General features: G+C 45.5%; 2 protein-coding genes across 3 annotated transcripts in view; one reads left to right on the top strand and one right to left on the bottom strand.

Moving 5' to 3' along the window:
• The window catches only part of MYH10 (myosin heavy chain 10), a 153,355-nt gene that overhangs the window by 125,489 nt on the left and 8,047 nt on the right, over nucleotides 1-19,819 (top strand). For both annotated transcript variants that reach the window (XM_030923661.1, XM_010362445.2), the window contains 9 exons: nucleotides 2,634-2,778; nucleotides 4,115-4,321; nucleotides 6,326-6,430; nucleotides 7,687-7,839; nucleotides 8,547-8,795; nucleotides 9,038-9,250; nucleotides 10,994-11,206; nucleotides 13,941-14,102; nucleotides 17,636-17,764. In XM_030923661.1, coding sequence (XP_030779521.1) covers nucleotides 2,634-2,778; nucleotides 4,115-4,321; nucleotides 6,326-6,430; nucleotides 7,687-7,839; nucleotides 8,547-8,795; nucleotides 9,038-9,250; nucleotides 10,994-11,206; nucleotides 13,941-14,102; nucleotides 17,636-17,764 — 1,576 coding nt within the window. The remainder of the gene's footprint in view (nucleotides 1-2,633; nucleotides 2,779-4,114; nucleotides 4,322-6,325; nucleotides 6,431-7,686; nucleotides 7,840-8,546; nucleotides 8,796-9,037; nucleotides 9,251-10,993; nucleotides 11,207-13,940; nucleotides 14,103-17,635; nucleotides 17,765-19,819) is intronic.
• Nucleotides 17,486-19,819, bottom strand: part of NDEL1 (nudE neurodevelopment protein 1 like 1) — a 73,688-nt gene continuing 71,354 nt past the window's right edge. The window contains exon 9 of the mRNA XM_030923666.1: nucleotides 17,486-18,372. Coding sequence (XP_030779526.1) covers nucleotides 18,321-18,372 — 52 coding nt within the window. The 3' untranslated portion in view covers nucleotides 17,486-18,320. The remainder of the gene's footprint in view (nucleotides 18,373-19,819) is intronic.

Genomic DNA, 19,819 nt, shown 5'->3' with positions numbered 1-19,819 from the left:
GACATCATGGTGTCCACAGGACAGGCCGGCTCGGTAGAGCAGCGAAACTGAGGTCAGATGGTGGGTGTGGGGAGACTCTCCATGCTGGAGAACAGAGGGGTGAGCCTTGGAATGTTTGCCATGATCCTGGCCATGAATATGTACAGCTACGGCAGCCGGACAGAGGTTGGTTGGTTTTTGTCTTCAGTTTTTCCCTCGAGAGAGGAAAAACCCCATCTGAGCCAGGCACGGTTCGAGGCTTCCTACCCCACTTTTTAATTTTATTTTATTTTATTTTTATTTTTTATTTTTTTGAGACGGAGTTTCGCTCTTATTGCCCAGGCCGGAGTGCGATGGTGCGATCTCGGCTCACTATATAACCTCCGCCTCCTGGGTTCAAGCCATTCTCCTGCCTCAGCCTCCAGAGGAGCTGGGATCACAGGTGCCTGCCTCCATGCCTGGCTAATTTTGTATTTTTTAGTAGAGATGGGGTTTCTCCATGTTGGTCAGGCTGGTCGCGAACTCCCGACCTCAGGTGATCCACCGCCTTGGCCTCCCAAAGTGCTGGGATGATAGGCGTGAGCCACTGCGCCCAGCCCTTACCCCACTTTAGCAGAGTAACTGCTTTTCGTAGTGTGAGTCCTAGACTTCTCTTTGATATATCTGCTTTTTTAAAATCTAGAAACCACTGAACTAGACTTGGCTGAACTCTCCACTCCCAGCTGGGCTTTTGACTGCAATAGAAAATAAGGTTCTGATCATTTTTCCATCCAACCCTTGCAAAAAAATAAATGCACGTATTTATTAAAACCATGCCTATGCTCAGCTGTAGCACTCACGGATTCTGTTTTGCCTGCAGCTCAGACGTGTCCTCCATTCTTGCTAAGGACCCTTAGAGAATGCAAACCACCCTCCCTGGGCCCTAGTTCTTCCCATGATTAGTATAAAGTAATAGTCCTCTGTAAATCATCTACTCTTCTGCAGACTCACTGGCATTTTAACTTTCTTGAGGACTTTTGACGAAAGACTGAAAGAAATTGGGTTGTTCAGCCTGGAGAAGAGAAGATGAAGGTTTCCTTTGACCATTGGGTTCAAGTAGGGATGAGGAACACACACACAAAACTATTTTTCTAAAAGACAACATGCTGCTAATAGGAGAGATTTCCCTAGAGTCTGATCAATGAAGCACTGGTCGCTAGAGTGAGCTGAAATAATCTCGATGGGAGCCTTGTAGAAGACAGGACCAGACCAGCACGTCTTTGACCTCTGGCTGAGCCAGTGGAACTTGGGGCTGAGCTAGGCTGGACCGCAAAGAATCCTCAGTGATTCCTTCTGGCTGGGCTACATGTGACCATGGAGCTGGCAGCCACCAGGCCCTGTTCTCTTGGCACAGGGATCTCTCAGCCAGCCCCTGCATCTCGTGACTCCATGAGAAGAGAGGTGAAGAGAGGGAAAATGTGTCCACATGGGAATCAGTGTGTGAATCACTGTTCTAAGTTGTGACATGTTATAAAGTATAGAGCAAGCTTGCTAGAGATGTGCTTCAGGATTAGTGTGAGGTTGTAGCTAATCCAAAAGTGCTAATATAGGTCTTAGCAGGAGCACTGTTTACCTGACTGGCTTCCGTCTTCATCAAGCTTGTGCTTAAACATGGTGCTCAGATTAACAAATTTAGAGTGACTTGCCATGGGGAGTAAGAGCTCTTCTAGAAAGTGAATAACTCTAGTTATTCAGGTTACCCTGTATTTGTTATAGCCAATTTTTAAAATATTAGAAAGCCATGGAAAAATACTTAATGCTAATGTGATCTTCATACCGTAAAGTGCAGGTTAGATAAAAGCAGTTTATGTCAGAACATTCCCATTCTATGGCCATGGACCTGCTGTGTTCTCATATCAAACATCAGAGATCCTTTCTGAACCCTTTGAGCTGCCTTTTAATTTTCCTGCCGCTCCAAAAGATAATGCCCTCCTCCCCAACCTCAAGCCATTTCCTAGTAGAGTTTTGGGAGGATGTTAGTTCATTGCGGCTTCTTCACATGAATGGTAGAGTCTTGCTTTGTTACTGTGCAACATCCTGATTGCTTTGGCCTTTGCTACCCCTTCACTTTTGAAAATCTCTGGGAGACTCCCTTTTTCCAGTTTTATTCAATTCTGTTGGGGCTGTGTCAGGCAGTTTGGCATCTTGTGTTAACCAATTCCTGACCTCCAGTGAAACCAGACTGCCCAGAACAATTTGAAGACCCCCTAGGGATGTCACCCTGTGTCTTGATAAGTCAGATGTGGCATGGAAGTTGCACTGGTTTTTTTGTGTGTGTGTGTGTGGTTTTTTTTTTAAAGATAGGGTGTCACTCACCCACGCTGGCATGCAGTGGTGCAGTCATAGCTCATTGTAGCCTCAACGTCCCAGGCTCAAGCGATCCACCTTAGCCTCCCCAATTGCCAGGATTACAGGCATGAACCACTACTCAGCTCTCTAGGAGGATTTCTGATATCACAGTAATAGACCTGCCAGCCTACTGGAAATAGCACATCAAATATTTATTAAAGGAATTTATGTAATATTTAAAACAAAAACAGTACTTTTTCAAAAAGAAAATGTGTTTCTAATCAGTCAGCTAATTCTGCTCTCTCTCAAAAAATGTCCTTCTCTAGTACAAAACGTGAACAAGAAGTGGCAGAGCTGAAGAAGGCTCTTGAGGAGGAAACTAAGAACCATGAAGCTCAAATCCAGGACATGAGACAGAGACACGCAACAGCCCTGGAGGAGCTCTCAGAGCAGCTGGAACAGGCCAAGCGGGTAAGGGAGACCCTGCCGTGTGCTGTGGCCTGGAGAAAATCCACCAGCAGACCCACTCCCGTCCTATCTGCCCATTCTGTTCAGTCATGTATTGATTATGCTCCAGCATCTATACGTCATTGAGTGGGCTGCTGGGTACCCAGTTGCCAAGGCAGGAGCGGCTTTCTGAAAACACACTGTCTACTTAGGGAAAAAAGCCAGATGCAAATACACGGATCCAGCCGCCATCTCAAATCACACAGTCTCCTCAGTGTCTCCTCTCACTAAATCCTTCTCCCAGTGGCTTCACTCAAAACCCTGAATGATTTGAAAGTCATTCTTCCCTTACTTGTCTGCTGCCAGTAAGTCACAAGTCCTGCCACTGTTCCCCTTCAGGGGTTCCTGACATTCATCTCTCCCTTCTTGTCCTTCCCTGCCTGTGATCTCACCGCAGCCACCAAGCAGAGTCTTGCCTTTCATTCATTGTTCCCGCTTCTGTATCTCAGACACAGGCTTTCCGTTCTGCTGAAACCGAATTTCTTGTGCCCTGTGACTCATGCCACCCCCCTGTGCAGACTGGCCTCCACGACTTCCCATAATCATCCTTGCCTTTGTGGCTTGGTCTTGCTCTGGTTTCCCCATGTCTCTGTTCTTTGCCTAGCCACATGCCACCTTTTAATTCAGACAATGACAATATTAACACTTACGGAACATTTGCATTTGTGTCAGGTACTGTGCTAAGTACCCTATGTGAATTGCCTTCCTTACTCTTTGTTACAACCCTGTGGCACAGTCTCCTATAATTCTCATTTAAAAGACAAGAAAACTGAGGCCCAGCGGTGTTAGGTAATTAAGCCAGGGTCACACAGCTGGTTTGTGGAAGGGCAGCTTGAGGCCAGTCTGGCCCAGATTCCCATGTGACCACCTTACCACACCCAATCGTGTCCCTGAGGCAAGATGTCATTGGAGACACATCCTGTTGTGACCACCCTGCACCAGGGGTGCTTGCTCATGTTAGTACATGTAAAACAGTTTTTACACTAACAACACTTGTTTTATACAAAGGACAGTGTGAGTGATTACGCTGCAGACACGACACACCTGGCATCGACAAGGATCATTACTTAGCACAGTGAGCCCCTAAATACCTGCATCTGCTCCTCAGAGCAGTACGTACGCATGTGTTCCTTACATAGAAATCCTCAGAGAACAGCAAACATTTTCATTCACTCATTTAACAAATGTTGATCACAGGCTTACTGTGTGTTAGGCACAATTCTGCAGACTCAAAAAGCAGTCCTCTGTATGGAGTTTTAGAAAATAATTAGTGAATAATGTTTTCCCTTCCGTCTCCTAGTTCAAAGCAAATCTAGAGAAGAACAAGCAGGGCCTGGAGACAGATAACAAGGAGCTGGCGTGTGAGGTGAAGGTCCTGCAGCAGGTCAAGGCCGAGTCTGAGCACAAGAGGAAGAAGCTCGATGCGCAGGTCCAGGAGCTCCATGCCAAGGTCTCTGAAGGCGACAGGCTCAGGGTGGAGCTGGCGGAGAAAGCAAGTAAGCTGCAGGTAAGCCAGAAACCTCCGCTCTACACACATCCCACCGTAGCATGTCCCTTATTTACCATTGTATCCCTCTGTGCAGTAAGAGACCCACAGCCAGCGTGCTGTGTAATACCTGACAATTGCTGTCCAGTAAATACATCGAGTCTTAGGTGTCCCTAGTGTCTATTATTTTGATGAAGTTAAATAATACTTATTTTAAGAAGAAGACATGAATTGGACTTGATCAGTTCCACTTTGAATTGTTTATAGTTGCTTGAACAGTTTTAAGCACTTCAGCTTCTCCATTAGTCCAGTAAATAATAGGAACAATGGGCCAAAAAATTATACTTCACATTGGCAAAGATTTGCAAGAGTTTTATTTTTTTACACTGCTGGTATAAATTAGTGCAACTTTTTTTTTTTTTTTTGAGACAGAGTCTCGCTGTCGCCCAGGCTGGAGTGTAGTGGCGCAATCTGCCCACTGCACCCTCCATCTCCCGGGTTCACACTATTCTCCTGCCTCAGCCTCCCGAGTAGCTGGGACTACAGGTGCCCGCCACCATGCCCGGCTAATTTTTTGCATTTTTAGTAGAGACGGGGTTTTACCATGTTAGCCAGGATGGTCTCGATCTCCTGACCTCGTGATCCGCCCACCTCAGCCTCCCAAAGTGCTGGGATTACAGGTGTGAGCCACCACGCTTGGCCCTTTTTTGAATATTTTTAATACATGTTTGGTTGAATCCACAGATGGAACCTATGGATAGGAAGGGCTGAAATATTATTTCCAACTCTGGTTGGAAATAACTTTAATGTTTAATATGGACTTCTATGCATCCAGCAAAAACAAGGTAGTCGATGAGTCCTTATTGGTAAGAAAAGATGTACATCCTATATTGCCACATTGAAAAAGCATTACAGAGCTGTGTTGTGTCAGAGGCCCAAGACCACATTACAGTACATGATTCTCCAGGACTCTAGGACTCAGCAGAGAGGCCTGCCCATGGCAGGCTGTGCTGTGGCTGTGCCGCCATCCACCTTCCCTCAGCTGGTGTGATGAGGACAGGCGAGAACCCACGGTGCCTACTGCCCCTCTGCGTCCCTCTGCTTCTTCCCAGCGCCAACTGTCATCAAAAATTATAAAGCATCTTATACCATGAAGATTTGTTTGGAAAATATTTTAGAAATATTAATTGAGAAGGAAAAAATATTATTCATTAAATCTGACCATAAGAAATAAATATTCATGATGAATATACAATACCAGTTTTTTAAAACCTTTAAGAACTTCCGGCCGGATGTGGTGGCTCACACCTGTAATCCCAGCACTTTCGGAGGCCGAAACCCTGTCTCTACTAAAAATACAAAAACTTAGCCAGGCGTGGTGGCGCACATCTGTAATCCCAGCCACTCAGGAGGCTTAGGCAGGAGAATTGCTTGAACCCAGGAGGCAGAGGTCGCAGTGAGCCGAGATCGTGCCACTGCACTCCAGCCAGGGCGACAAGGCAAGACTCTGTCTCAAAAAAAAAGAAAAGAAACTCTTGTATCCCTTTTATAGAAGCCTCAAGTTCTATAAGAATGTGAATTATACTTTCCTCCCAAAGCATGTGGTTAACGCATCTTCATGTGGAGGAGGACCAAAATCAAGCACCTGCTGGCCTTTCAGCCTCCCCTCAGAGGAAACAGTCACTCTTTCAAAGGCTTTGCTTTAATTTTTGTCTCTTCATGATAAAAACAGAAGAAGGTAGAAAACCAGTTAGGAGACACCGCCCCCCCCCCCCCCCCGCCGCCCCATCCTTTCCATAGGTAGAGACTATTAAGGTAGCCAGGGAGGCAGGTTCTAGTACCTACTTATTTGAGCTCCGTTTGAAGGCAACAGACTCTTGGTGGTGAGTCTTCCTTAACTGAATGGGTAGTTTCAGGTTCACACTGCCCCCGAGTTCTCTATTTGTGTTCTGTTTAAAAGCTGTGTTTCTAGACCCTTTCTGCTTGCTTACTTTTGAGTTGAATTTAATCTTTTGCTCCTTACAGAATGAGCTAGATAATGTCTCCACCCTTCTGGAAGAAGCGGAGAAGAAGGGTATTAAATTTGCTAAGGATGCAGCTAGTCTTGAGTCTCAGCTACAGGATACACAGGTATTCCACGGGGAACAAGGAGTCTTTATAATAACTAACATTTCTGTAGTATTTAAGCTGGTGAAATATGCTGGCCCCAGAATTGTCTTCTATGTCACCTCTTACTAGTTTTATGTCATACTTTTATTTGGAGCCAGGCTTGCTACTCAGGATTTCTCCCTGGAAGCTCAGTGTCTTAATGTAGAGCCTCTGGGGTTCCTGTGTCTGGCAGGCATGTGGGTGGCCTCGGAGGCAGCTCCACCTGCCATTCACTGCCGCTGCCTGGGCAGTGGTTTACCCAAGCCATGGCCCTTCTGCACACAATGTCTTGCTGGCCATTTTAAATAAGATTGTTTCATTATGGTTGGAATTTCATTGTGCTGACCTGTGAGAAACAGTCCATTTTGTAAAAGGGTGAGTTGAGGCTAGCTTATCAGATGGTTAAGACCTGCATTGCATCATCCGTTAGGGATGTTTTTAAGTCAGCTACAGGTTACTTGAAAATAATGTAGCACTTTATTCTTGGAGTTTTACAGCTTAATTTTGTTAAATTTACAAACATTTATGAGTGTTTATTTGTCAGGCTTTAGGCTAGGTGCTGGGGATTAAAAAAAATCTCAGGCCGAAAGTGGAATAATTAGGCAGTTGGGGATAAATTCATTTTAACTGAAGCATACCCCATGCATGACAAGGCACGGCCTGGTGAGTGAGACCAGAGGAGGCCAGAGACTCTAGAGCCAGAGCCTAGAAATTCTGCTCCACACGACTAATGCCTGTGAAGATTTTCCAGTCTGAAAGTAACAGGAAAGACATGTTTGTGCTTACATTTTAGAAGTCAGTCTGGCAGGAAATATAAAGGACAGGTAACTGAGGGGATGCCTAAGACGGGAGAGGTGATCCCAGCACGAAGGGCTGAGGGCCTGAGCTAAGACGGGGCAGGGGATAGAGAGGAAGGGATTCCAGGCATGACTGAGGAGATGCGAGTGTGGTGGGGGATGCAGGAGGGGAGGCCTCAGGGATGCCTGGAGCCTCCGGCCTGGGCCCTTGGGTGGACGGCGCCGCCATTCATTCTTCAGGGATCAGTCTGAAGCAGTGTTGGTGTGAAAAACTTCTACAAAGTTATTGTGTGTGTTTTTAAATCGTCTGTGTTTGTTAATGTCACTAGGTGTTCTCATGCACTGAGGCTCTTTTTTATGACATGAATTCTTTAATACAGGTGTACTTGTTTTGGTGATAAATATAACGGAAGTGTTGCCCTTTTAAAAAAAAATACACAGGAGCTTCTTCAGGAGGAGACACGCCAGAAACTAAACCTGAGCAGTCGAATCCGGCAGCTGGAAGAGGAGAAGAACAGTCTTCAGGAGCAGCAGGAGGAGGAGGAGGAGGCCAGGAAGAACCTGGAGAAGCAAGTGCTGGCCCTGCAGTCCCAGGTGTGTGTCCTCTTTAGGAAGCCGCGGTGGCCTCGATGTGTGTCTTCAGCAGCCCCTGGCCCTGCTTTGCTGGGCTGTCTCAACTCCATTTGGGACAGTTAATTAGGTTATACTAAATTAAGCCCATTAAATGGTTTTGCTTTGACCCAGCCACGTGCTGGTTATAATGCTGGAAGCCCTTAAAATAAGGACCTAGGACTACGTCAACAATGTAAAGTTTCAATCCAGTTATCATTTTAATAGACTATTAGCTAAGAAATTAAGTGACCGTCTAAGATTCATTTATGTTAAAAATCACAGTATTGATTTTTCTTCTCTCAAAATATTAAAAACAAAAGTTTTCTTTTTTCTTCAAATTCAAAAACTAATTGAGCTTTTTTTTTTTTTTTTTTTTTGAAACAGAGTCTCACTCTATCGCCTAGGCTGGAGTGCAGTGGCATGATCTCAGCTCACTGCAACCTCCACCTCCTGGGCTCAGGTGATCCTCCCACCTCAGCTTCCCCAGTAGCTGAGACTACAGACAGGCGATTTTTGTATTTTTAGTAGAGATGAGGTTTCACTGTGTTGGCCTGGCTAGTCTCGAACTCCTGACGTCAAGTGATCTGCTCGCCTCGGCCTCCCAAAGTGCTGAGATTACAGGCGTCAGCCACCATGCCCAGCCCCAATTGAGAACATTAATACTTTGTTTATCCTTGCACAAAACCTAGTTGGCTGATACCAAGAAGAAAGTAGATGACGACCTGGGAACAATTGAAAGTCTGGAAGAAGCCAAGAAGAAGCTTCTGAAGGACGTGGAGGCCCTGAGCCAGCGCCTGGAGGAGAAGGCACTGGCGTATGACAAACTGGAGAAGACCAAGAACCGCCTGCAGCAGGAGCTGGACGACCTCACGGTGGACCTGGACCACCAGCGCCAGGTCGCCTCCAACTTGGAGAAGAAGCAGAAGAAGTTTGACCAGGTGGGTCAGCCACGTGTCGTTTCCTCTTGCTTTTGTTCATATGGTTTAAAATAATCTTATTTAAAGGCAATTAAATGTGATACATATTTATATCAAAATTGGAAAAAGGGGGAAAGCAAAAAAAAAAAAAAGGAAATATAATATAATGGCAGCAATCTGGCGAAAAATCAGCCACGCCGTGGAAGAGAAAAGCTGATGTCACTGTTTCGGCTTTTCATATTCCCCCATCCCCTTGTGCACAGCTGTTAGCAGAAGAGAAGAGCATCTCTGCTCGCTATGCCGAAGAGCGGGACCGGGCCGAAGCCGAGGCCAGAGAGAAAGAAACCAAAGCCCTGTCACTGGCCCGGGCCCTTGAGGAAGCACTGGAAGCCAAGGAGGAGTTTGAGAGGCAGAACAAGCAGCTCCGAGCAGACATGGAAGACCTCATGAGCTCCAAAGATGACGTGGGGAAGAACGTAAGTCGCCTGGTGGGGTCCACACTTCTGCACGGGAGAGTACCCCAGGGGCCTGGGCCTTCACACGGGAGCAGGTGGCTCCTTGGGGGTGCCTGAAGGACCTGGGAATGTACAGCCCAGCCACGAAGCCATCTAGGAGTGCTTTGGCCTGTGCATGAAGAGGGGGTTCAGGTCTTCTGGGACCGTTGTCAGGTTTTCTGCAATCTCCCCCCAGCTCTGGCTAGAGGTGAACGTGTTTCTTCTTCCTTTCACTGCCCTCCCTGCCCCAGCCTACATCCTGGCAGGGGGGCCTTTCAACAAAAGGTTTCATGGTTCTGCCATCACAGGTAGTTGCCAAACATGAGGTGAGTGGGGACCTGGAGAGGAGGAGGAGGAGGGAATGGCAGCTCCCTCTGACCCGGTTCTTCCCAGGGAGGCCCCACTGTTTTCTCTGAGAGCTTCAGTAGCTTTGGGGGCTTATCCACAGCTTAGAAGCTTCTGTGGCACAGTTTCTCTTTCCATTGCATACATCTTCCACAGGAGCTGCCATGACACTTATTTACCCCACGTCTCTCCCTTAGTGTATGACGTGTTGAAGATAGCAAAACAAAGCCAGGCCTGGTATCAAAGGCAAGGTTCCCTGGCTCCTCCACGGGCTTCCATTCTGACCATGGGAAGCCACTTAAGCTTTTGAAGCCTAAGTTTCCTTATCTGCCAGATGGACATTATACTTGCCCAATTTCATGAAGTTACTGCATCTGCTTTGAAAAGCACAAAGTCCTCTAAAAAGGCAGGGTCCCATTTTCATGGGCTATGGGCCATCCGGCCACATCATACATCAGCAAAGGTGGCCCCACCTTCCTGCTGGGTCTCCTACAGCTTGGCACCCAGGGACTAGCCCCATGGACAAGAAGAGGCCACTGAAAGTAGAAGTGGCCATGGTTACACAGTGAAATGTGGAGAGAGAACGCTACAGTTGACTTCATGTTCGTTTTCTGTAGCATCAACACTCACACGTTCATCCCACAAACATGTCTTGTGCCTACCGAGCACCAGACACTGTGTAGAAATGGGCCCTCCTCCTGTCCTAAGATTCTCCACGCCTGTCCCTGTGAGAACTGCGGTGGTCCTGGACCCCAGAGGGGGTGCACAGCAGCACCAAGGCCTCCCTCCACAGGCTGCTGCGAGAATCAAAGGGCACAGGAGGTGAAGCTCTCAGCACAGTGCTTGGCACAGAGAACAAGGGAAATGGTGCTGGGGAATCTTTGTCCCTGGGAGCGATCAAGGCCTCTGTACTGTGCCCTGCTTCTTAGGCTGAAGCCACCCGAATAGTCAGCAGTTTCCACATGTGCTTTTCAATACGAATGATCTTTTCTACAGCAATAAGAGGTGTACTGTCATACTTGCTCCTCACAGACAGCAGGCAAGGGGTCAGTCAACAGACAGGTTCCCTGACATAGCTGTTTCCTTTGTTCTTTGGCTCACTGAAGAACTCTCAGCTTACAGGTCAGCAGAGGAGGATGACCAGAGAACACGTGTGAATAAAGAAATCCGCACTGTAGTTCTACGCTGCATACATTGAAATGGACAATAGCAGCAGACTTCAAGGGAGAGGGAAGGATGTGTGTGCATGTGGCAGGGGGCCGGCCCAGGGGGACCAAAGTGGCCAGCATGCCACAAGTGGGCCTGTAAAACAGGAAGACTGCTGTTCTTCCCACGTGCCTCCGCCCAGGTCAACTCTTTCCTGATGCTTCGGTGGTTTAGGTTCACGAACTTGAAAAATCCAAACGGGCCCTGGAGCAGCAGGTGGAGGAAATGAGGACCCAGCTGGAGGAGCTGGAAGATGAACTCCAGGCCACGGAAGACGCCAAGCTTCGTCTGGAGGTCAACATGCAGGCCATGAAGGCGCAGTTCGAGAGAGACCTGCAAACCAGGGACGAACAGAATGAAGAGAAGAAGCGGCTGCTGATCAAACAGGTAGGGCAGAAGGCGCAGCCTCCACAACAAGGGGTGCAGGCTCTCAAAGCCCAGCGCTGGGTCAGTATCCTGTTCATGCATGTTAGAACACATCTGAGTAAACACAGTAACACAGAGAGTAAAATGAATTTATTTGGTCATTTGAGAATTTTATTATTTAAATTTTATTGTAATTAGTTTAGGTTTTTCTATTTCTCAGACAGTATCATTGCTGCTTACACATCAATTAGAAAGCCCTCAGTGGACTCCCAAAGTAATCTGTGGTTAGGTTCAAGTTCCTTGTCTTAGAATGTGGGTATAGGAAAGAATTGATGCATCCCAGACACAGTGATTTGGCAGATGTCTGCAGTTCAGATCCCAAGTCCTAATAATTAGATCACTCTTCAAAAGGAAAAAGAGCAGATATTTAAATTTGTCATTTTATAAAGTTGTTATCCACGTATAAATTGTATACTTTTCTGAATGTATATTAGGCACTTTTCTGCATGTATGTTAAATTTATACTGTAAAACTTTACTTTAAATATGAATTGTGGATATTTTGCCAGTCCCTTAAAGTTCATGGCAATAAGTCTTGGATTTGGCGGGGGTGGGGGTGTGTGTGTTTTGAGACGGAGTCTCGCTCGGTCACCCAGGCTGGAGTGCAGTGGCATGATCTTGGCTCACTGCAACCTCTGCCTCCCAGGTTGAAGTGCTTCTTCTGTCTCAGCCTCCCAAGTAGCTGGGACTACAGGCACACGCCATCATGCGCGGCTAATTTTTGTATTGTTAGTAGAGACGGGGTTTCATGGTGTCGGCCAGGCTGGTCTCAAACTCCTGGACTCAGGTGATCTGCCCATCTTGGCCTCCCAAAGTGCTGGGATTACAGGCATGAGCCACCGTGCCCGGCCAGATTTGGGATATATTTAATTTTGCTTTATTTTGTTATTTTCACTCCACTAATTATTGGTCATTTATTGCTGGATAACAAATTACTCCAAACTTAACAAATTATTGCAAACTGTGACAACATTTATGTCACAGTTTCTGTGGGTGAGGAATTGGAAAGCGATTGAGTCAGTGGTTCTGGTACAGTCAGGACCTTGGCCCTGGCTGCATCATCTGAAGGCCCGACCAGGGCTGGAAGAGCCATGCCAAGCTGGCTCACACATGTGGTGTCAGCAGGAGGCCTCGGCAGCTTGCCACATGGGCCTCCTGAGTGTCCTGGAGGAGCTTCAGGAGAGAGAGATCCAAAAGAAAGCAAGCAAGGAAGAAGTTTCCGGGCCTTTTATGACCTAATATCCCACGTCTCATGTGATCACTTTTTTATTGTTTGTCAGAAGGAAGTCACCAAGTCTGGCCCACATTCAAAAGGAGATTATGCTCCAACTCTTTAAGGTGGGGAGTATTAAAGAATTTGTAGACTTTTTTAAACCACCACACTTTGAAATTCATGTAAGTGGCACTACATTGAAATTCATGTAAGGGTGCCTCCTGCTATCCTGCGCCTTGAGGTACAGCCCCAGGTCTCTGCAGAATACAGCAAGTAGATGACGAGCGCCTCTGCATTATGCGGAAGCAGCTGCCCTGCTCCTCGTCTCCCATGCCAACCCCTGCAGATGAGCAGCAGCAGCGACCCTGTTTCTCCCCTTTGGAGAGGACCAGTGGAACCACCACTCTGTCAAGCCTTGGTGCCTCCATACCAGCTCCCACACCACCCATCATCCTCTTAGCAGGAAGTGGAAGCTCTGTGAAGGCAGGGACCTTTCCTTGCTCACCTGAGCCTCCAGCTGCTAGAATACTACCTATGGCATAGGTATTTATGAAGGTATTTATGACCTATACCTTAATAAATACATGACAAAGCATTTATTTGTGGCTGAATAAGTGGACAAAGCAGGACAGGTTGAGGAGGCCATGTCAAGGCAGTGACACACAGTCCCTGTGGACTCATGGGCTGATAAGGTTTGGAGCTCAGCAGCTTCGTGTCTGGGCCCCGTCATTGGTGACGGAGGCATTGGGATTTGGTTTAAGGACTCCAGAGCACCTTCTTCTGAGCATCCGTCAGACAGTGTGAGCGTAATGCCCCATCCCCACTGCACACTAGGAGGCTCACTGAGCGAAGAGTGCCGCAGAGTGAGTGAGTGGCTGACAGGTGTGTCCCCCTCGGTTTCCTGCCCACATCTTACTCATCCTCACGCTCCCATCTGCCTGCTCCAGAGCTGGCCTTCATTTCGTCCCTCCTCCATTGGACCGCTTTAACTGCTCCCCGCTTTCCTGCTGATCAAAGGCAGTTTCTGCGTGGTTCTGGCACCCTTGTAACTTGGCCATGCCCCACGTCCTCACAGCTCTAGGAAACAGGCATGCCCGCTTAGTCCTCTGCACCTCTTAGCAACCACCCCATGCCCACTCTGTGCCTACTCTAGCCTTTATTACGTGGTTACCGCATTGTCTTGGGTCTTTCCATCTTGGCTTCATCTACACTCTGAGCTCAGGTCACTGGCTGCCTTCTCGTGTGCCCTCGCAGCAGTCAGTGGGATGGTTTGTATGAGGTGGTGGTGTTTAAAGACCCCTTTGAACACAATTCAGCTACTGTGGTTTTCTGTTGATAGTAACTGTTTGGTAACAGAGACCTCTACAGAGTAACAGAAGGTTACGCTCACCCGAGTCACCAGAGTCCCCACTTGAGAACAGGCTGCCTGCTCTGTGAGCAGAAAGTTGGATTTAACCCAGCATAACCCAATGCTGTCCATTAGGTGCGGGAGCTCGAGGCGGAGCTGGAGGACGAGAGGAAACAGCGGGCGCTTGCTGTGGCTTCAAAGAAAAAGATGGAGATAGACCTGAAGGACCTCGAAGCCCAAATCGAGGCTGCGAACAAAGCTCGGGATGAGGTGATTAAGCAGCTCCGCAAGCTCCAGGTAGGTGCCACCGCCCATGGAGTCTCTGGATGGCATCACGTGGCCCCACTGAGATCCAGCACCACGTGACCTGTGTGGCTTCTACAGAGTCCAGCAGTGAAGCTGCGGGGACAGCACTGCAGTACCACCCTGGGGCCACAGCACCGCTGTCACCCACCCTAGGGGCATAGCACTGCTGTCAGCACAGCCGGGGGCGGGGCAGCAGGCCGTGAAGACACTGCTTGTGTGTCCGCTGTGTCCATGGGAGATACTTGAATGCACTTAGCAACACAGCTGGGGTGGAGGCACCACGCGGGGTTCCTGTGGCCCTGAGAGCCTGTGGCGATACTTAAAACCCACCCTTCCTCACCTCAAGAGGAGGGTCATGTGGACCCAGGCCCTTAGTGCTATAGCTTTTGTGATCTTTTTGGTCTGTTTTTAATCATCACTTTTTCTACCCAGATAATGGGCCAGTTTTTACTACCACAATGACAAGAAGTGATCTCTGCAAGAGTTCACGGTGTGAGCAGGCAGGCAGTGGCCTCACTATAGTACGGATGGGAGCCACTTCTTAGGGGAGCTGCTCCTTTATGACAAAAACTTTTTCTTTGACCTTGTTGACACCACATCTTAAAAATTTATTTTAACCAAATATAAAGAAGAAATTTTTATGTACAAAGATCTTTAGCTGAAGTGTTATTATTTATGATAGAAATGGAAACCCTCTAAATGTCAATGGACTGCTAACCATTTAAGTGACGGGGTGTGTGGGGTACAATGGCCGGACTTAAATGAATAAAGGAAAATACAGTGTAGGGTGGTTTAGCTTGTAACTCTACACAAGTGTGTGTATACATTTTCACATACAGACATGCAGGCAGACATACTTACCTAGAAACAAGTTTGGAAGGAAAGTCATCTCTGGATAACAAGTTGGTAGGAACTTGTTTTTATATATATATATATTTTTTTTTTTTTTTGAAGCTAAATGTGTTTTTTGTTTTGTTTTGTTTTGTTTTTAAAGAGAGAGAGTCTCACTCTGCCATCCAGGGTGGAGTACAGTGGTGCAGTCATGGCTCACTGCAGCCTGGGCTCAAGATTTTTATTAGCTAATTACAAAAGTTATTAAGCTGGCCGGGCGCGGTGGCTCAAGCCTGTAATCCCAGCACTTTGGGAGGCCGAGACGGGCGGATCACGAGGTCAGGAGATCGAGACCATCCTGGCTAACACGGTGAAACCCCGTCTCTACTAAAAAATACAAAAAACTAGCCGGGCGAGGTGGCGGGCGCCTGTAGTCCCAGCTACTCGGGAGGCTGAGGCAGGAGAATGGCGTAAACCCGGGAGGCGGAGCTTGCAGTGAGCTGAGATCCAGCCACTGCACTCCAGCCTGGGCGACAGAGCAAGACTCCGTCTCAAAAAAAAAAAAAAAAAAAAAAGTTATTAAGCTAATTAATTACAAAGAATATAAATTATAATACTGTGATTTTAACAGCTTTATTGAAATATAGCTTACATACCATACAATTCATCAATTGAGCATTTTCAGTGTTTTTTAGTTTATTCATAGACTTATTAGGCCACCACTATCAAATTTGGGGCATTTTGGTCCCTCCTAAAAATCCTCTACCCATTAGCTGTCACTCCCCATTCCCTGTATCCCTGCTGCATTCTGCATTAATCAACTACTAATCTTTCAGTCTCTATAGATTTGCCTTTGTTTCATATTTCACATCAGTGGAGTCATACAGTATGTGGCCTTTTGTGACTGGTTTTCCACTTAGCATAATGTTTTCAAAGTTCATCCATGTAGCAGCATGAATAAGTACCGCACTCCTTTTTATTACTAACACTCTACTGTGAGGATACATCTACCACATTTTATTCATCTATCCCTGAGTTGGACATTTGGGTGTTTCCAGTTTTTGACTTCTGGATAATGCCTCTATGAATATTCATATGCATTTGTGTGGACATGTGCTTTCAGTTTTCTCAGAAATATACCTAGGAGTGGAACTGATCTGGGGTATATGATACCTCTGTGTTTAACTTTGAGGAACTGCCAAACTTTCCCACAGTGACTGCAGTTTTACATTCCCACCAGCTATCTATGAGGGTTCAAATTTCTCCACATCTTGTCAACACTCGTTATTGTCCATCTTTTGATGGTAACCATCTTAGTGGGTGTGAAGTGACATTTCATTGTGGCTTTTATTTTTATTTCTCTAATGACTACTAATGAGGTTGAACAGCTGAGCTGTCTTTTAATTACTGAGTTGAAACAATTCTGTATTCTGGATATAAATTCTTTATGAGATAAATGATTTCCACACCTGCCTTAGCTTGTTAATTTCTGCCACCCAAAAAAAAAAGTCAGCTTGGGTTTTGAGAGTTTATTGTGTTGATGTGTAGATCAATCTGGAGAGTATTGCTATTTTAACAATATTAAGTCATCTGGTCTATGAACATGGATAATCTTTCCTTTTATTTAGATCTTTTTTATTTTTTTCAGTGATGTTTTGTTCTTGGTATACAAGTCTTTCACTTCTTTTGTTAAGTTTATATCTAAGTTTGTATTCTTTTGATTCTATTATAAATGTAATTGCTTTCTTTTGAATGTTCATAGTTAGTGTATAGAAATATAATTGATGTTTGTATGTTGATCTTGTATTCTGTAATCTTGCTAAACTCATCTATTAGTTCTTGCGGACTTTCTTTTTTATTGTCCATATTACCAGCAGTTCTAATTCTTTTTGTGTCTTTCTTAAGCCTGTCTATATACAAGATCAGATCATCTGCAAATTGAACTAGTTTTACTTCTTCCTTTCCAATCTAGGTATCTTTTATTTCTTTGTCTTGCCTAATTAATTACCCTGGCTGGAATCTCTATTGCAGTGTTAAATAGAAGTGGCAAGATCGAACATCCTTGTTTCTCATCTTTTAGAGGGAAACCATTCAGTCATTAATCCTTAAGTATGATATTGGCTGTCAGTTTTTCATTGATGCCCTTAATCAGAGTTGAAGAAATTTCCTTTTGTTCATAGCTTGAGTATTTTTATATTGAAAGGGTATTAGATTTTGTGAAGTGCTTCTTCAGCATTTATTGTGATGATTATATGGTTATATTAATTCATTTTTGGTTGTCACACCAACCTTGCATTCCTCAGATAGATCCCACATTCCCACTTGGTCATGGTATATAATCCTTTTCACATGTTGCCAGATTCAGTTTGCTACTATTTTGTTGAAGATTTTTGCATTTGTATTTACAAGGGATTTCATTTTGATCTGTAGTTTTCTTATGATATCCTTGTCATTTCCATATACTTTTATATTTACAATGAAAGTATATTACTTTTATAATCTAGAAAAAAAAAAAAGTCATGTTTACAATCTAAGAATGGGGCCAGGCACAGTGACTCACAGCTGTAATCAGGAGGAATGCTTGAGGCCTTGAGTTTGACACCAGCCTGGGCAACATAGGGCTCATCTCTAAAAAAAAATTTTTTTAACTAAAATTAAGAATGTAAACCACTCCAAAACCTTCTTATTAATAGGCTCAGATGAAGGATTATCAGCGTGAATTAGAAGAAGCTCGTGCATCCAGAGATGAGATTTTTGCTCAATCCAAAGAGAGTGAAAAGAAATTGAAGAGTCTGGAAGCAGAAATCCTTCAGTTGCAGGAGGTTGGTTGGTTATTTATTCATCCATTTGTTCAACAAATATATTTGCCCTTGAAATTTCTCTAAGATCAAAAAAAAGTTTTAATATCTTTGTAGCCCACTGTAATGTCAGTATACATTTTTGTTGTTTTATTTATTTTTTGGTTTTTGTTTTTTTTTTTAAGTATCCATTTTTAATATGGTCCTCCACCTTCTTGCTGCTTCAGTTTGGAAACAGAAAATGATCACTTCGACACTGCTCATATATATTCCTCTACCTGGCTAAAGGCAAAGGAGCTGATGAGCAGCTTCTCAAGCCACCTCTTGGCCTGCTCCCCTGTGCAGGAAAGGGAAGTGATACTTTAGTGTTGATACGCAGCAAGTACTGTGTAACTCCAACCTTGGTGATGCAAAATTGCCTTGTTTTTACACAGAAGCACTATTCATGTGATAACTTAAAAGGAGAGAAGTTTGTTTCATTGAATTCCTGTTATTCCTTCATTTATCTTTTTTGTAAGTTCTCATGAGGCAGAGACTGATAAAGTGTTGCATATAGGAATTGTAACAGTGCAAGGCACACTTAAATACACACATTACCGTACAAATGAGGGAGAATCAAAATTTCTTCACACCTGAAAAGATAAATATTGTCAGTTAATATGAAAAAATTCCCAATACAAATACCTACAAATATTGGATAAAATATTAGCAAAGGCAGAGTTGAGCTTGCAAGAAAGGAGCGTGGCTCTCTCGGTGTCAGGAATGAACAAGGAACTGAAAATCAGATCAGTAAAACCGAGCAGACCCTGAGAGGGGACCTGAAAGCCAGCTTCGGGAGGTTTTCATCCTGCTGTCCTCTATCTCACCATTTTTTGCTCCTTGTGTTTTTTTTGACTTCTTGAGTTGGACACTTAGCTCATGAGCTTTCAAGCTTCTTGTCTAATATGTTTATAAAAGACTGTAAATTCCCCTCTAAGATCTGTTTTCATCATGTCCCACAGATTTTGATGTGGAGTAATTTCATTGTCATGTAATTCTAAATTTTTCTGATTTCTATTATGATTTCTTCTTCATCCCGTGAAGAATTTAAGCTTGCGGTTTAAATTTCCAAATGTCTGGCATTTGCTTGTTTTTTAAGTTGCTTTCTAGTTTTATCACATTGTGGTCACAGAATGTTGAGAAGGGCTCTGGGACCTAGAACATGCTAGTTTTCAGAAGTGTTCCGTGTGTACTTACAAACGATGCGTGTTCATCAGTGAAGCAGATGTGTAAGCTCTATGTATCCATCATGGAGCTGATTGGTGAGGTCCCCACATGCGCATTTCCCCAAAGGCGATGTGGCTCCTGGAGCCTGCCTCCTAGAGAGCGCTCCTGGGCCATTACCCAGATGTCCAAGCGGCATTCTCTGTACCATACTGTTTTTTCTGAAAGTGTTTCTTTCAGACTCTCAGGCAAGGCCTGAATCACACTGCATTAAGGAGAAGAGACTGAGCTGGAAAGCTGGCCCTGCCCTTCCCCCTATTTCTGACACTTTTCCTTCAAACACCTCTGTTAATCTGGCTTAGAGGCCCCTGGGTCCCTCAGTCTGCCTAGAGCTCCCCCACCGCGCCCCCAGCCAGTGGACAGTGAGTGTTTCATAGGCCCAACAGGACAAAACACCAGAGGCCAGATGGCAGAGTTGTCTGGAGTCAGTGGCTTGGGATCAGGCCTGGAACATTCTGTCTGCTGCCTCTTTTTCCTTCCTGACTCCCACCATGCCGTGTGCCAGGATGTGCTAGAACCTGGGCCTGTTAGAGGCCTTCGGCCCACACTCATGTAAGGCAGGTGCATGTGCCGGAGCAGACAGAGGCGCCCCCGTGCAGCCCTGCTCCTAAGACACCTTCAAGGTGTGCTCTTGCCAACTGCGGCATCTTTTGGAAGGGGCAGCTGGTGGGAAGAGCCCTGGACGGAGAGTCGGAACCCTGACTTTTTGCTGCTGACTAACCTTGGGACTTTGGGCCAGTATCTTCATCCAGGTGGGCCTTAGCTCCCTTATTTATAAGATAAATGCACCCTTGAGTCCTTTCTGTGGCAAATCAT

This window comes from Rhinopithecus roxellana, chromosome 19 (assembly GCF_007565055.1).
Source record: "Rhinopithecus roxellana isolate Shanxi Qingling chromosome 19, ASM756505v1, whole genome shotgun sequence".
Taxonomy (NCBI): domain Eukaryota; kingdom Metazoa; phylum Chordata; class Mammalia; order Primates; family Cercopithecidae; genus Rhinopithecus; species Rhinopithecus roxellana.
Note: the sequence above shows the minus strand (reverse complement) of the source record. Positions and strands in the feature narration are given on the sequence as shown.